The 18247-nt window shown below is 36.5% G+C and overlaps 1 protein-coding gene across 5 annotated transcripts; it reads right to left on the bottom strand.

The window, feature by feature from the left end:
* Positions 1-610: 610 nt before the first annotated feature.
* Positions 611-15907, bottom strand: MANEA (mannosidase endo-alpha). 5 transcript variants are annotated; one of them, XM_075145515.1, is made up of 6 exons: positions 15775-15907; positions 15243-15295; positions 8716-9308; positions 4996-5105; positions 2486-2562; positions 611-1794 (listed from the first exon to the last, which is right to left on the bottom strand). In XM_075145515.1, exons 3-6 carry the CDS (start codon positions 9263-9265, stop codon positions 1158-1160), a joined length of 1374 nt encoding a protein of 457 aa, XP_075001616.1. In that variant the 5' UTR covers positions 9266-9308; positions 15243-15295; positions 15775-15907; the 3' UTR covers positions 611-1157. The 5 variants fall into 5 exon arrangements, with proteins under 5 accessions (XP_075001616.1, XP_075001613.1, XP_075001612.1 ...); XM_075145512.1 differs by having other exon boundaries at positions 15175-15295; positions 15775-15792; XM_075145511.1 differs by lacking the exon at positions 15775-15907 and adding an exon at positions 15382-15753 and having other exon boundaries at positions 15175-15295.
* Between the last annotated feature and the right edge of the window lie 2340 nt (positions 15908-18247).

Below are 18247 nucleotides of genomic sequence, written 5' to 3'. Positions count from 1 at the left end.
ACACCACAGTATTAAAGGTAGTGTTGGTAGGGAGCCTATTTGAACGACAACAAGATTTTAATATCTACTATTCTGAATCCTGGAACAGCTAGATGAACTATGAACTATATGAAAAACAGAAATCTCAGATTTCAAATTAAACTAATGGTAGTTGCTGTCATCGCTACCAAACTAGACTGCTCCTCAATCAGAAACAAAAAAGCATTTCCTAAAATTATATTTATTGTAGGACTAGTAAGATATTAGCTTTAGAATCTTTAAACATTTTAAAAAACACACTAGATTGTGTCTGCAGTCAATTAGCAGACAACATGTAACAGTGGCAGTTTTAATATATTTTTTTGCATGTTTAGGGGATTTTCCCCCCTCAAAAAAATCTTTTCCACTCTCAGTTTTTTTTTTTTAAATTCAAAGTGACATAGAAAAAACTATGTTACTGGTCAGTATCCAGTAATCTGCAAAGGTCTGCACTGTGTGCCGAACAGAACAAATGGAATTAAACTAGAAATCTTTCAGCAGTTCTTTGGAATTCAATCTTTCCAATATTTTTTTTTTTCTTTAAACAAAACCACTAATGTTGCATCACACATACCTTTTCAGTGTTTTTACCACAAGCTAGTCATACGTCAAGAACTCCCTTTGTGCGAAGAACTAAAAACAGTATACGTAGATTATTCCACACACTACAGACATGCATCCTGCAAGAAGCTATCAAGATAAAAATTTAGATTACAGCATCACTTTGATTAGAAACACAACTACAAGAATAAAGGAAGTAAGTATAACTATGCCAAATTTTTATTCTACTTTGGTCATGTAGAGTTATCCCATGCAGATGTTCTGGAAGCCCAGCATGCAAATTACAAAGTTTAAAAAAAACCAACCAACCAAAAAACAAAACCCACAAAAAAACCCCAGCAACCCAGCATTTTCCCTGAATATTCTTGAACTACAATATCCAATAAGACAGAAATGCCAATATTCTCATCATCTTTTTGTTCTTCAAAATTCAAATTCAGTAGTAATGCATATACATTCAAGAGATACAATAATTCGAACATACCTATGACAGACATTTAATAACAGATTTTTCAGCTCTCGATTTCTTTCTCAATGTACTCAATGCATTAGGAAACACCTGCAGCAGCAGCAACAGCTCACATAAGCCACTGTTCTTGTTCTTTTCTGTACTTCTCAGACCACTTCTGAGTAAGCTCTAGGTAAACGTTTGGTTTATGGGGCTTATAATCAAGGTAAACCACCTGTCCAGTCCGTTTGGGGACAGCTTTTTCAATCTGAGTTCCCTCATGCCATTCATTAAAAGATGTAATAGAAATAATTTCTGGTCGCACCAAAAGGGCTGCACTGAAGGCAGTCTCATAGTACTTCCCATTGACACGATTACGGGTGTTGTGGTTGTTCCACGGTCGGATACTGGTATCAATATACCCTGGCCCCACACTTGGAATAAACATTAAGTTGTTACTATCACAAAAGGCTTTTAAACTTGCCCAATTATGATGAGATGAGCCATAGGAGAAGCCATTGGTGGCAAAGTACGTGTACATTCCATCAAAGCCACTTCTGTGGATGTCATGCTTATGTCTTTCTTCTACAAGAAGTGCAATGAATAACGCATCATACGGAGTATTTCGAATAGTCTGGGATCCAGAAACAGTTAACAGATTTGCCCATATTTCAGGAATTGTTACGTAAGAATCATAAACATAAAACATGGGAAGAAATCTGCCTGTGCTGGTCTTATGCCTGTAAAAGGCTGGATGGCCTCCATATCTACAAAGCAAACAAGTATTGTTAAGACAAAATTTGCCATTTGGAAAATATTGTTTTACAATCTAAGCTGAAGACTTTTCCTAAAAACTAATTTAAAACCACAGTGCATGCGCTTCAAAACATAGCAATTCATATCCATTTTCAGTCCAGTGTTTGCTGAAGTATTAAATAATGAATCTGCAAAGAACCTTTAAATTACTACAAATTAGTAACTTAATGTCAAACTGCACTATGGGTATTAGTTTTCTCTAATTCAGTACGAAATAAGATAGTCTAAGTAGCATTGATAAAACAACTAGTAGCTGTACAGAATTTGTCATCAAGTTGAATTAAAATCATTAGAGGTCAACACATTAAAGCTCTAGCTGCTAGTTTGTCACTATAAAAATGTGTGTTTAATTTATATATCATGTAGCTAATACTTTAACTGCTTTATTCTGAAGTATCATAACTTAGGATACTAATGAATGTTGAAAGCAATTTACATTTGAGTATCTATGTAAAATTCACACTTCAATATTTAAAAAACAGACCAAGTTTTGTACCACTGAAACATGAACAAAGTTTCTCATAGTTTTCTGCCGTCTCAGTACACATTTTTATATATTCTTCCAAGCTTTAGATAATACACAGAAGTCCCCTCGACCAGCATGTAACAAACCCCAAAGGAAACGATTCTGAAAGCACTCACTTGTCAATGATGTATTTGACATTGTGGTACATACTGCGATCATCTCTATCTTTGTAAGGTTCAATATGAAAAGTCACCTGAAAGATGAAAATGTAGTAAGAGCAACACATATGTAAAATACTATAGAATACACAAGCACCGTGTATTATATGAAGCAAGTATCAGTCATATTAAATACAGTTCTTCTTTACAGAGCAAACATCTTCATTAGTCAATTTTAAGAATAATCCAACCCTAATTCAATTCCTGCACTGCTAAGATTAGAAGCTTCAGATCCAAGAAAGTTTGGTAATAGAGTAAATATTTAGGTTTTTACATTAAAACAAAATACTGCTTTTGTTTTCTCTAGGCTACAGCAAGTAGTAAGCATGCTTCAGAAAACTTAACCTACAGCAGAAACTAAAAATTAAATATTATCTATTCAAGTGTCAAAGAACTGATTAACCAATGAAACATTTTCATATTTGATTTCTAAACAACGTATTAAATTTGCTATAGATAATCCTCCAAGGAGAGTTTTCAGTGTCAAAATAGATTTTAAGATATGGGAAACGAAAACTTTAATTTAAAATTTTATAGATTTATCAACAGAAATAAACTCTTGGAACTAAATCTAATATAATGTACTGCTACTGCTCTGAATTTCAAGCTTGGAGCTTAAGGAATTATTTAACCGATATATGTGAAGTCATTTCAATGTAAAAATGCCATTGTTTTCAAATATACAATTAAATGGAAGAGTATATTACATTAATCAAAGCAACTAGTTTTTCAGAAGCAATTTTAGAGCAGAATGCATTTAATAAAGTCTTCAACAACCCTGTAACAGTAGCAAATTTCCATTGTGATGCCAATATCTATCTCTATTAGGTACAAACTATAGAAAAATACAGTGTTAGACTAAATCACTAGGACTGACAAGACACATTGAAGAGCGCTATAATTTCATATTTCATTTCCAACTATCAAAACCAGGCAAATCAAAAGGACATATCTTTTAGCAGACTTGTATTTAGCAGACATAATAGAAATGTATTTTGTATGTTGGTTTTGGTCTACTGACATTCCTAACACTTAACTGTAATAACTTACTAGTGTAAGAATGTTTAAAAACATTACAGTGTAGGTAGCATTCCCTGGTAATGTCTATGCTTAATATCTGTATTCCAGTAGTTATTCTAAGCAACAGCAGCAGTTCCACCCATATTCCAATCACTACCATACTATTACCTGCAGTTTCCTTATTTCATTTTGCCTTGGCTCCTTTGAGAGACTTGACTGTTAACAAGTTCTTTTAGGTGAGAGCAAGCTCTATGAGATGATCTGAAAATTCTGGGGAAGGATACTATTTTTTTTTCTTTTTAATAATTTACTATTACATATGTGCAACTTATGTCACATAATGCAATTCACACAGCATTTTTAACAGTATCAAAATTACTTCTGTATCTGATTTAACCCTCCTACTTTCCTCCTGCTTGTCAAAGAATCTACAGTTGCTACTAGTGACAGGAAATTTCTCTGAGAATCTGCAACTTGCATGACCAGCTAAAACCACAGCAGATGAACAGTATGTATTTTTAGTCCCCAGTACAGACAACACCGTCCAGAGATGAAACATATACAGCTGCTTAGATAATTTAAAAACCCAAATTTATTACTTGGCAAGACTAAAAGGCAACGCATGTTTGCTTTATCCCAAGAGAAAATACAAGTTTTACTCTAAAGATAAACAAAATCAAACAACCATTTTAGATTCCACTGATTAATCCACGTAATCTTTAACTGATTTGATATTTCACCTATTTCAGGAAGCCAGTAATTTAGCCTTTCTATCCTGTCACGCCCTGGAGTAACCTGAAGTCAGAGCAGCACCTCTCTGACCTTACTGTCCAGGCAAGTGTTCCTGATACCTTCTGGAATAAAGACATTCATTCAAACTAGAACTTCTAAATCCCTCTTTATTACTTGCAGATGCTTGCTCCTAACCTCTATGATCAGGCGCCAGCAAGTTATGTGGTAATGCAAAAAATGAGGTTAGACTTTCTTCTTTCTCAAAGTTCCTTAGTTTATAGATCATTGTATTGCATCATATTTTGAAATATGTAATATTTCCCACAGCTCCCAAGAAAACATTTGCTCATTTGAAAACAACATATTGTCTAATATTAAAAACAGTTTCCTAAAAAGAAAAAAAAAAATCCACAGCACCATACTTTAGATTCTGTAAGCTTTAAATCTGAACAAAACCAGAAAAAAGGCAGATTATGATATTTACTCTAGTTATAAGGCAATATTGCTTAGGTCTTATCAAAATTCAGTGTAATTCAAAGGGCACTTATACCTGCTTCTATGACTCAAAAGAAGTGCAGCGTAATAGGAGACCGAAACAATAGCCACCATTACATGACAAGCCTCCCTGCTCTACACCATGAGTCAAGTGTAGTAAATTCTTAGCAAGGTTTACTTTCCTAAGTAGTCCTATTTTATGCATCTTAAAAATACTTTACCTTTAGATTATATTTGTGTGCATAGTCCAAAATAACAGGCACCAAATCATCAGTTGGTTCTCCATTTTCATCAGCCATACCTGGTGGGTACCATGAAAGCACTATTACACCTGAAAATACAAAACTTAAGTTTTAAAACATGTTGTTAACATATAACATGTATGTTTTAACATTGTCATGAGTAATAATTATTGTTTGATGTGAAATTTACGTAATATAAATGAGAATTTCAAATTACTTTTTAACCAATTACGAAATCTCAGTATTCTCAGAGTGGATTTTAACTTCTCTCTTTGTTTAAAAGACAACAAAACAAACAGTGGTAAGATCATCTGTCAAGGGAACAGATTTGTGCTCAGTGTCCCAAGCCTCAGAGCCATTCCCTCCCACTTTTCAGCACAGCGTCCTAACCTCCAGATTGTACCAAGAGGAGGTGAACGCTCCCAACTAAGGCATTATAGCTATGCCACAGTATCAAGATACATAGGGTTAGAGAACACTCAAGAGATGAGGGCTATGCATGCGATGAAAGAGATTCTTATTTTACGAAACTTTATTCCCCACCATATTTCTGCATTGTACCCCTGGCTCTACTACAAAACAACCATTTCATATTAGAAGCAGTGACTGTAATCCCACAACCTTCCTTCTTGCTAAAACCAGTTACTATGGTGTAATCCACCCTTCCAACCATGTGAAATTAGTTTTTAAATTTACCACCTAAAAAACAAGAAGCTTGAGTAACTCTCAATAATTTAAGGATGTTACTATTCCTGTCAAAAAAAGATGACAAATACAATGTCCTTATACTGTAAATTTTCCTGATGCTCTGCATGAAAGCAAAAGAACACATACCTCTTCAGAAACCCTCTCCTAAAATAAAATGCTGTCAGATAAATAAGTTAGATCTTTTAGGTGTGTAGTTGGAAATAATATCAGGAAAAAGGTAAGACAGGTAAGGTAAGGTAAGGTAAGAAAGAAATACATGAAATACTGATGTAGGAATATTTTCCTAACAATACTATTTAAAACATATGGAAGAATAAATCAATGTGATTCTTTTCAACTAGGTAAAGATTTAAGTACACAAATCAGGTCACTGAGACAGGGAAGCATATACTCTAAATTCCATCTATTTTACTAACATTATAACATTTCTGACTAACAATTTCCAAACAAACAAGTCCAAAATTATGAAAAAGCATAAATTAGAGTGAATACACAATCATCTTCTAACATCAGAACCAGAAATTTGAGCTCACTATACATAGGCGAAGTTAGTTCAACTACCCTCAGCATATTGTCTCCACATTCTGTCAAAAAAAGAATCACAAATAATACACTATCACAAGAGATAGTCTGCTCAAGGACAAGAAAGTGCAGTATTTTACTATATCACCCCATCTTTTATTTCACACAAAAGAAAAGGACAAAATTCAAATGAGTAAGACGTAAAGGACAAGTAGAACAGCAGCAACAAACTCAGGTTACACTCAAGGTATCTTGAATACAACATGTGTCAAGACTCTCTTCTATACCTTTAGGAAACAGGGAAAAATTCAGGAGGCAAAATTGTTCATCAAGGAACCTAAATTCATGTTTGCATTGGTCTTTCCCTGAGAAAGACTATGTGATATTTTCTTTCCTGTGGTTAAAAAAATAAAGTTATGTACCACTTCAGGAGTCTAAAAAAGGATGGACTCAATGCCAAAAACATGTTTAAAACCAGAATACAGTGATTCAAGACAAATGAAGGACTTCAAACTGGACTACCACAAAAATAGGCTGGTGCAAAAAAAAAAATTTCACCAAGCAATCTGAGGAATAAAATCTATTGTATTAATCTGTTAAAAATTAGGAAATTAATAAATAAGGACAGAATTGTAAAATATAAGAAGAATACAAGCGCTGCATGAGGCTCCTGCTGCTCCAATCTCTTATATGCCTTTGATCATTACACAATATTGGCTGAAAGAACCACTTACATTTTTCTCCTTTTGTGAGATCCTTGATAAAGCCTCAAAAAAGGCTAGAAGAAAAATTATTTGACAGAATGTGAAATGCAGTCATGGATTAGGCATTGACTAAGAGACAGAAAGGTGAAACAGTAAATAGTCAACCTCACAGTACACAAAAAATGAACAAAGCTAATTCTTATAAAAAAAAGATGTGATATTTGAAGTAATCACCTGAGGAAAAGAAGTTGATGATTTATGTTGGTCAAATCTAGACGGAAGAGAACAAATTCAAATGTACTTAAATTCCTAAGTCAGACTACAGCAGAAAAAAAAAAACAACTTTTGGCAAATATCAGTAATATATTACAAAGAGTATGTCACAGGAAGCATGAACTATTCCCTCACATTGCTGAATTTTAAATGAAAAACTAACTTAAGCTACTAAAAAAATTTATTTTGCAAAGCATTTTTCCTAGTATTTGGCACCTTTTCCACCAGTAGTTCAGCTTTATTAGACATTTGTATTAAGAGGATGAGAAACATCACAGACTCTTCTAAAGCTACAAGTGCCCTCTCTGCTTTCATCACACTATCATGCATTATTTTGCTTTACATAAGACTAAAAAAGTGCTTACTGGCAACTAATACCTGAGATTTCTCTGCAACAGTTTTCCCCGCTGTTGCTGGTGTTCCTGTTAACGGAGTTATCGTATTACTGAAAAGGGTGAGAAATATCCTACGTTCATATTAACCCTTGTACAAAACACAGGTTAGGTTAAAAACCAGGACAAAACAGTAACGAAGAAGTAAACATTATACAAGTAAACACTAATAATGGGAATATAACAATTACATCAAACCTTAACGATTAGGTGAACAAAAGTAATTCTATTCAAGGTGATTAGCACTCTGAATAATGCTATGAGCTCTGATCATGTTGCTCCAACTACATTTGCAGAAGCTGTTCAGAGTTTAATATTAGCTTATATGACTGTTTATTTTAAAGAAGATGAATGTAAAAAGGACCGAAAAGCCCAACAGCAAAGAATAACAACAAAAATACATTGAATATTCTTATGTGTATAGTCCATCTTATTTAGAAAAAGGGAACATTGATTTGTATTGGAAAAAAAGATACTTTTTGACAAAGAAATAAACTATAATTAGCTACATTGAAACTGTCGTACTTGAGTTCAAGAAGGTTTGGATTAGACATTTCCATAGCTAATGAGAACACCTATAAACACACTGCATAAAATATAAATTGTATAAAAGCTATAATCATACATGCTCCTTGACATATGAATTAATACATAATTGTTATTACACACAAAGAATTCAGAAAAAAAAAACTGCTTCTATTTGAACAGACTCCTCCATAATCATGTTAACATGATTTACTGAAACCTGTTCTTAAAACTGAAGTATTCATCTCCAAAAATAAAATACACAGACAATATATTCTAGCAATGGTTTCTGTATTTTCTAATATGTTATCAGTGCTTAACAGTAAGCCATAAAATATGTGCACCTACAGGATTACAAACAGAGTTCTAACGTTTCTGTGCTGTTACACTCATCAGACACAGCTTTGAAGATGTAGGTTTCAGTTGGGGTTTAAAACTCAGAAATACAAAGACATTTACTAGTTTCAGACATTTCCAGAATTACATAGAAAAATGGAACAATGGGTCAGTTGTGTTGATTCACATATTTAAGGCTGGATAAATGAACAACATGCTGAAACGTTAACATTCATTACCAGTTGAAGCTGAACGCATTTGTTTCATGTGGGCTTCTATGACAGAAGGGTCTTTGGAACTGTAAGATCCGAGTTCAGGATAAAAGTTGGCCCCAATGTCCTCAGGAGGATTATGCCTTCCCTTCGGATAATTGTTTGCAATTTTGGGATCCCAATGTGGCAACAACGGATGGTTCCAGTGAATATATTTACCATCAAACTGTGGATTCCCAAACCAGCTATAGTAGAATATGTGGAAGTTATAATTAGGAGAAGACGGCTCTTCTTCCAGCTTGTTTACAGGAGGCATAGATGCTTTCATAGTATTGACTGCGATACTATGCAAATTACTGACACGCGTTACAGTATCTCCTTGAACCCTATTTAGTGAATTCTGTTTATTGTCTAAGAGCACTGTCCGTTGTTGAAGCTCGGGCAACAAACCAAGTCCAAATGGATCCCCAAAGCCAGCTCTGTCAGGTCTCAGAGTCTTCAAAGCCATCATTATGGAGCAAATAAACAAAATAAAAAGCAACAAAATGATGCATGTTCTTCTGCGAAATCTTGCCATGATGTCATAGTTCAGAATCCAAACAGAAGGATTTTGGCCGCAACTGATCAAAAGACAAATATTTTAAAGTCAGATTTCTTATTACCTAATTCAACAGTATGAAATGCTTCACAAAGTTTCTACATAATAGAAATAATATGGAGCAAATGTGACACATACACTGACTGCATAACTAACAGCCCTTTGCGGTGGGGGCGGGGGGAACAGAAAACATTTCTGCGTTTGAGAATGTGTGTCAGGTTATGAGGTCCTACCACCAAGGACCCACATGTTTTATAAAACATCTTACTTTTGAACTTCATTGTTTTCCTAACCCAAATAAATCCCATGAAATGGAAATTCTGGTTACTATACTTCAGAACCACCATGTTTTGACAAGTCTGACAAAAATAGCACAGAAAATAGAAGAAAAAAAACCAGAAGCCATGTAAGAAGAATAATGTAGCAGAAGAAGAGTAAAGGACAAAATTGGATATGAAAGAAGTACAGCTTGTATTCAGAATACAGGTTTTATTTACTGACCTATTTACTAGTTAACCAATACATTGACTAAATACTTTGGCAAATTAAACTCCAAACAATAATGCTTTGCAACTTTACAGATCTAAAATTCTAATTTGTTTTCTGAATTATGTAACAAAAACCAGGATAGCATTAAGGATGTACCTCAACCAGAAAGCCTGAAAGTTAGCTGCTGGCAGCCTGTTAGTACAATGTCACAGCTGCGTGACACTTCATGTAGAACTCCAGGATTAGATTCAAAACAAGACCAATAGTACATAGCAAGTGTGAAAGTAGGGGGAAGAAAATCGGTATAATGGAATGCCTGATTACTTTATTTATAACTTTAATTCCTGTTCAATGTTAAACACAAGAGAGCCAGAGAAAAGGATTAATGCAATTTAGGTTACCACAGAATTATGTGGAACAATATTATGCATAAAACTGACAACACTAAACTGGAAAATCTTAGAATAAATTTCTGATTCAACAGCCATTAGACATAGCATAGCTGTGATTTTGTATTTCTGACCTCCAAATTTCAGAATCTTACTTTAATTTACTAAGGTATACACAGGTCATTTTAAAATACTTATAAAGTATTGCACCTTACTTTCCTGCCAACATTCTTTACTACTGTTAAAGTGCATTAACATATAACTCAGTTGTCACAACACACTATTTGTTACTGCTGTGATAATTTTAGATAAGGAATTTTAGAATATGCTTTTTAACAATACAGCCTGAATTGGATTAGCAGTATGACACTGCCAAAAAGGGAAGTTCTGCTTCCATTTCCAACCTTAATCCATTCATCCTGCTGTCTACTTTTAGTTACCTTTGGGATTCATCTGGTTTTCACAGTAAGGTCACTTATACGCTTCAACAACAAAACCCTGTTAACATCTCAAAAATAAACAACAAAAAAAACCCTATGCACTTTTCCCTTGTTAGAGAGCTGACTCAGCTGAATGAGTATCAATCACAGCACTAATGCCAAGAAAGGAGTTAATAGCACAGATGGGGGAAGGGAAGAGAACGAAAATGATGCTACTCATTTTGCCCAACTGGATTGTGAAACCATACCTTTGGCTACTGTCAGAGAAAATTATTTTATGGCACATATGCTTATAGTACTTCATTTAAGACTTTTCATTAATCGATTTCACATCACTTTACATCAAATTACCCGGTTCTTTTTCTATAGCTCACAATCCATCCCAAGATCTTAGAATTTTGTCAAAGAGATTATTTGGAGTCCAGAGCATTTTTCTTCTAATAAGAAATTAACTTTAAATACATTCAAACTACTTCTACTATTTTTCCTGACCTTTTCAGCTGTCTTTCTAGTCTATCATGCTACCCCTCCCTGGGAGTTTAACTCAATTTTCAGATTAGACAAACTGAAGTTTTCTAAAGGGTCAGTTTTGGGTTTTTTTGTGTGAGGTTTTTGTTTTTTTTTTAAAAAAAAAAAAGGAAACAACATTATTTAACTGGCTAATGTATTAATGTATTCAGTTTTCTTTAATTTAACCCAGATGCTATTGATCTTTATCAAACAACATACAGGACTGACAGTGATAAATTACTTCTGCAATTATTATTATATCTCATCTCTTCTGTAAAAACGAATTCATGACTGTAACGTCTATAATTAGAATGTTTGTAAGGTCTTTCATTTGGACTTTCCTATTCCATATCGAAGAAACTGTTCCTTTTTATTCTTTGCTTGACATTATCTGCTACTAAATTCTTCCTCTACTGCATCAAGATTTTACTATCAAAGTGCTTTTTCTAAAGTGTCAGGAATTGATTTTAGGGCTCCACATTCTTATTTCAAGAAGTATTTTTTCAATGGTATGTTTATCATTAAAGTATACTAAAAAATGGGCAGCATACTTACTAAAATTTGACTAGCATCAGGACAGACCCTGGTCTACCACAGCATATTATGAGCCTCTAGTATGCTTATACAGAGCATACCATCAAAGTGCAAAATTTGTAGAACAAGTGAGTGATACCTATGGTAGAGGCTTGTGTTTTGGGGAGACATCAGTCTCAATGATGATGACATAATTCAGCCCTGTCATAGATGCCTGCACTGTAAAAGCTGTATTGAAGAGCTACAGGTTGGCAGTGCTTGCATTATGTCATTTAATCTTGTTCAGAGCTGCTCTTTATAGACAGTGACAGATAAATTATGCTCATCAACGCTAGTGCCACAGCAGAATGGTAATATTGGGGAAACAGACTGAGCAAACATGCCATGTGAAACAGCTACCTGAAGTTATGTCTATCCTTGGAACTGGAAAAATCTTAGAATACATTTCTGATTCAACAGCCATTAGAGGTAGCATAGCTGTGATTTTGTATTTCTGTCATAGACATCCAAATTTTAGAATCTGACTTCAATTTACTGTGATACACAGGTCATTCCTACATACTTATGAAGTATCTTGCCTTGGACTGTTGGGTGCATTTGGATCTAACAGCAATTCCCTTTCTCAGTAGGAAAAAGTCAGCCTGAATAACTTCAGCTTTACGCAGATTAAGAGCTCACATGCAGACAGTTACTCTGACTCATATGATGACTTGTTAACTAGTAGCACCTTTTGGATTCTAAGCCCAAATTTGCTGACCTATGTTGGTGTGCCAGCCAAAAATGTAAGTAGTTCAAGCTCTTTCTCTTGCCTAGTGAATTCATTGTAAAAGAACAAAAAAATCCGTCTGTAACAGGTCAGAAAAAAGAATGAGTTAGTTTAGATCACCAGTCTCTGCCTATGGGCAAAGAACAGGTCCAATAAATAGCAATGCTTTACCAGAATGGTTAGGCATCTTCAGCTATTTGTGGATCAGAGACTTCCTAAACAAAAGGTTATTTCTTTGTACAATATGAAACACCACCTTCCATTTAGAAACTCACCTGCTAGTTTAATTTGATGCCCCTAGTTCTCAAATTAGAAGGGAGAGTAAGCAAGCTTTTGTTTACATTTAACTATCACTATTTACATTTTCTACATCACTAATAATTTAATTGCTTCTATCAGGTTCTTGAGTTTTCCTTTAGATAAATTTCCAGTCTGTCTAATCTGTATATTGTATCCCTATCACTGGATACATTTAAACATTTTTAAGGTGTTTCTTTTCTGTACTGTTTCAGTTCCACTACATCTTTCCTTTCTGAGATTACGGGAACACATCTGAATACAGTGTGACTTTCAACACGCTGCTTTTTTTTTTTCCCTTTTTTTTTTTTAAATTTTGCTCCCTATCCCTTTTCCAAAAACTGCTTTCTAACAATTCAGTTCACAGCTAATGAATGCAACCTGACTACAGAATTATCATCCCTAAATCTAGTTCCTGAGTGGTAAAAATGAGCTCAGAGGTCATTACTGTGAAATTAAGAATTGTTTTCTTCACTCTGTGTGTTACACTACATATTTTTAAAATAAATATAGGGTTTGTTGGTTTTTGTTTTTGTTTTTGTTTTTAATCACCTAGTCACTCCATACTGCAAAGTCCTTTCACAAATTTTCCACTGAAAAATTTGCCTGAAGAAATCAGGATCTTCAGTTAACTCTGTCAATGTACTCTTTACTACCACACACACTTTTCCAAATCATGAATTGTTATCTTCAGTCCAGACCGAAAGCACAACAGTCAACTGATGTCTTTTGGTTTCTCCTTTTATGATTACAGATATTACAATTTCCTTCATTACACATCAGAAAAATATGAAGCTTTACCATGAAAGGTAGAACCTATATTTCCATAACATTCACTCCCCTTCTCCAAAAAAATCTTACACAGTTATTTTACTTTTAGCTTGTAAGCTGCTATATAGACTTAAAGGCCCCAAATAAATGTAAGTATATTTATCCCTCTATGACCAACTCTGTTCCAAATTAATTTGTTTCTTATATGGGAACAAATAGTATGAAACTTATCACAGTAGTACAAAACCGCCAGCTATTTTTCCCAAAACAAATACCTCCATGAAAAAAAAAAATTGCATCCATGAAAAAAGCTGAAGTATTTTCTAAACCTTCCCCCAAACTCAACAGCAAGCATGCCTCAAGGATAACCTCCCCCATTCAAGCTCATACTTGACAGCAATGGGTTTTTTTCCTTCCTCACTGCTCCTTTTTATACCCCTTAAGCTACCCTGGAGGCAAACCTTCTGTTTGTCCTTTCTACTATGTGAAGAAAAAAGGGTATGGACACACAGATGACAACAGAGCTTTTTTCCCCCCATCACTTTTCCCAAAATAAGGATGTTTCTTTAGTCAGAGAAAAAAAAAGGGGGTTAACTACTCTAGATCATTTTGGTCATATGATAATTAAAGTTTCAATACCCCATTCTATGGGTTGTTTTTTCCAGTTTTACTGATTCTAAAAGAGAAATATGCAATGCAAAGAAAGTATGTTCAGATAAAACAGATGTATCTATTTTAGTAAGAACCAGCAAATACTATAATTTATTTCTTCTGATTCTCCTTAAACATAACAAATGAAAGTGCAATACAGAAGAGATCTCTGAAAGTCTGACTTTCTTGATGCGAGGGTAAGGTCATCCAAAAGTCACTGAGGTTGGTAGCCTATGGCTGATATCAAAGCTTCTCAACTAAGTTTTCTAAGCTTAGCTTCTGCTAAGATTTCCCAGCTCAAAGAATCTGAAAACTCTGAAGTGGCAGATCAGAGCTGAAGCTTCTAGGCCTTCAAAGCCCTTCCTTCTGGAGCTACAGTGCAGATGTGCACCTAGAAACATTACTTTGGTTCCCAAGTGATTGACCAGGTGAGATTCAGTAAACTTCCCCGAGGGCTGATAACAGTCTGTTCAAACCACCATATTCACATAGCACATTCTGGGCTGGGGAACACAAATAATAATAAAAAGCAACAGAGGCTGACCACATCTTCCTTGTAAGAGCCTCCAGAGTGTTTCTAGTATTAGAAAAACTGGGAAATTCCTCAAAAAGTGTCTACATAGGAAAAGTCTTTTTCTAAAGACTTTTTTAAAAAGCCCTTGAAAATCATTAAAGATGGAAGAAGACATTACATATGGCATGCAGACACTTTATACTGTGCTTACATACTAAATATATCTATTTTTAAGTACTTTCAATAATAAAAGGTTTCCTTTTAGTCCACCCAATTTAGAAAGAGGTATTTGAAATATGGCAATTCTAACATGGATAACTATATCATTCACAAAACAGGGAACGTGACCTTTTTGCTAACCAGATCTGAATTTAAGAAAGACAGCAGCAAGAACAAAAATCAATCCTGTTGCATTTTCTTGTTCTAAACGTGGTAAGACAGCCTCCAGCATTAAATTTAATACATACGAGTATGTTATTTCAACATGCCAGCGTTTTCCTGCTTTGAAAAGACACTGAAACACACACCTAACTTTGAGCAGCTGCGGACCATGAAAAGAAAGCCACCTTCAGCTTGCTTCCTCATCGGGAGCTACCTGCGAACCGGCTTCCCGGGGCAGTTCACAGCACGGGCAGCTGCAGCGCGAGGCTGTTTGACACGAGTTGGAAGTAAGAAAGGGGAGCGGAGCCAGCTTGCCGCCCTGCTCCCCTTCCCTCAGCAAGCCGCCAAATTACCAGCGTTCACACTTTTCTCTAACACCGACGAGTCAAGCCTTCAGCCAAGCACCAGCCCCCTGCCAGAAGCTGAGCATCTGCCGCGGGCGAGAGGCGCGGCGAAGGCCCTTGGCAGGAGCGAGGAGGGAGGGCACCGCGCAGGGGCGTCCCCGGCCTCTCCAGCAACGGCTGCGGGCGGGGGCGGGCGCCTTCGTCTCCTCTCCCGGCCCCTCCCGGCCCCGAGAAGCCCCCCAGCAGGGCCCGACTCCGAGGAGCCCAGGGCCGCCCCGCACACCGCAGCGTCCGGCCCGGCAGTCTCCTCACCACCCCTTCCCCAGCCCCCGGGGCCGGCAGCGGCGCTCGCAGCGCAGGGCCGCCAGCAGAGGTGCTCCGCGGGCCGCTGCCGTTACTCACCCGCCCGAAGCAGGGGCGCTGCCCGGCGGCCGGTGGGCGGGCGGGAAGGAGTGGCGTGCTCCTGGGGGAGCCGGGCGCGGCGGCCGGGCAGGCCGAGGAAGGGCGCTGAGGCGGGCTCGCCCCGCCCCGCCGAGGCTGGGGGGCTGATGCGCGTGCGCCAGCAGGCGCGCATGCGCGGGGCCGGCCGGTGGAGGGACGGGGCGGCGGGGGAAGCGGCTCCGTGGGCGGGGCGGGGGCTGCTGCACCGTTAACCCGCGGTTGTGAGGCCTCAGCGCCGGTCACTGCAGGCTTGCGGGGGCGAAGCCGAGCTCGTCAGCCTGCCTGCGGCCGGGTGCTCGCTGGGGCTCCCTGCCTTTTCCTTCTGTGAGGAAAGGCCGTGAGCAGCTGCGTCCTAGACCTCCTTGGGCCTTGAAACAGCCTTTTTTACTCAAAAGGCCTAAAAATTCTTCAATTCGGTAAAATTGTTTGCTGGATTGTTGGTTGCTTTTCAGCTGGGGAAGAACTTGCTCAATGGTAGTGGCTGGATAAAGCCCATGGCTTAAGTTTGTGGACGATGCACGACGCTGTGTGGAAGAGCGGCACCTCTGCGCCAGTACGGGTGGTGGTTTGCCCCCTGCCTTAGAGTAAGGCATTCAAGATGGTGATGCATTGAGAAAATCAGTGCATTGGGGTAACTGCCCATCTTTATACCATGTCAGCTATATGGCAAGAAATCAGGAAAAAAATACATGGATAGAAGTGTGATAAATACTCCTATTATGCAGTCATTTTGTAATTGCATATAATTGCCGTAATGTAAAAATGGTTTCACTGATATTTCAAATACTAACATTTCATGTGTCCTTTACTCTTTCTTTTTTGCAAAATAGTGAAAATGGGCTATGCATAATTGCCATAATGAGATTAGTAACCAAATGAATGAAAAAAATATATACCCATTTTCTACTGTAACATCAGAAGTCCATCCAGAAGAACACTTGTTGATGAGCACTTCAGATTGACTCGGTACAAATTGTTGCAGTAGGTAAACAGCACAGTTTTCCCATAGAAGGAAAACATTTCTCCCCTTTGCCTAATGAAAAGTGACTATAATGAGTTGGATCCCTGTGGTATAGTTTGCCTGATTTTTTTTTTTTTTTTTAAGAACCTTCTCTAAGGCCTGAGAGAAACAGAGTACAAACACTGACCAGAATTGTGGTTTCACTGAAATCAATAGCAAAACTCTCATTGATTTCAACAGAGGTAGTATTTCAGCTCGTATGTGGATGAAAGAATGAGTGTCTCACACTGTAGATATAAAAAAGATAAGTATATTCAACAGCTCCCGTGGTTCTCCTTGGGTTCTGAGAAAATTGACAAGCAGAATTGTTGCATGATGTTTTCTTTATGCTGTCTGAGCGCTCTGATGAGAATTACATTTGCAGTAATGCTTATTTCTAATACTATTTCTTGCGAGTATCTGAATAATTTCATTAACAGGGAATATGTTATAAGTGATTCAGGAATGTTATGCTTTAATAATAAATGAGTTGGCATATGAATAGACTGGAAACCGAAACTTGAAAACGTGATATCCATATCATTTCCTCACAGTCTTAGAAAATTTTTCTTTTACTGCATTTTCTTTCTTTTGTTGTCTTTCTGGCTTTTTTTGTTTTTTTCTTTCTTCTTTTTTCTTTCTTTTCTTCTTCTTTCCTTCTCTCTTTCAAAAAAAAAAATAGCATAAGAGTACTCTTCACTTCTATTTTATGGAGGACGTAACTTTAATTTTCACTTTCTCTTTACCATGTGGAAGAACTCCTACTGGAACTAAGGAAGTTTGTTTGAAAATAAGTTAATCAGAAAGCTTAAGAGTGGAAAAAGTAAATCTGAAGCTTCATTTGGTCATGTTCCATTAAGAGTACGTGTTTACAGGATTAAAATTTACTAGTGTTAGGAAATAAACAGAAAGAAAAAAAATATTCATTTAATCAGAGGAAAAAAAACCCTAAAATTTGTTGTTCTGACATAGTTCTGTCAGAACATTTTTGCTAAGATTTAAAACACCAGCAAACTAAAACTGTTATATCACAAAATTTCCTCCAAGCCTTTCTGCATAGTAAGGAAATTAAATAATTATGTTCAGTTTAAGTTTAGGTGGAACAAGGGAAGTTAATATGATTGTGGTAATATTGTTGGTTAACTTTCTTCTTTAATATCATGTGTTATTTTTTTTTTCCTTCTTGGTCTTAATGCTTGCTTATTTTTCTGTGTTAGATCAAGGTGTACCTTTCCGTAGCCTGCTTCAGTGTATATTCTTATCTTTCCTGCAACTTCCATAATTTTCTCATCCATTATATCCTGTATCTTCTCACCTGTTCTTTATTTGTGGATATAATAGCTGTAATAGACTGTTCTGGCTTCAGAACAAACACAAAAGAGGAATAGCCTGTGCTTGTAGCCTTTTCTTCTATTCTCGATAGTCCTATTTGTC

This window comes from Calonectris borealis, chromosome 3 (genome assembly GCF_964195595.1).
Source record: "Calonectris borealis chromosome 3, bCalBor7.hap1.2, whole genome shotgun sequence".
In the NCBI taxonomy this organism is placed as follows: Eukaryota; Metazoa; Chordata; class Aves; order Procellariiformes; family Procellariidae; genus Calonectris; species Calonectris borealis.
Note: the sequence above shows the minus strand (reverse complement) of the source record. Positions and strands in the feature narration are given on the sequence as shown.

What these genes read in the sequence shown, in the direction of transcription:
- MANEA (XM_075145515.1), bottom strand. Translation starts at nt 9,265, where the DNA reads ATGGCAAGATTTCGCAGAAGAACATGCATCATTTTGTTGCTTTTTATT. An exon ending in AATGCGTTCAGCTTCAACTG is followed by an intron (nt 5,106 to 8,715) that starts GTAATGAATGTT and finishes TTGTATTTTCAG; the next exon opens with GTGTAATAGTGCTTTCATGG. An exon ending in CACACAAATATAATCTAAAG is followed by an intron (nt 2,563 to 4,995) that starts GTAAAGTATTTT and finishes TTCATCTTTCAG; the next exon opens with GTGACTTTTCATATTGAACC.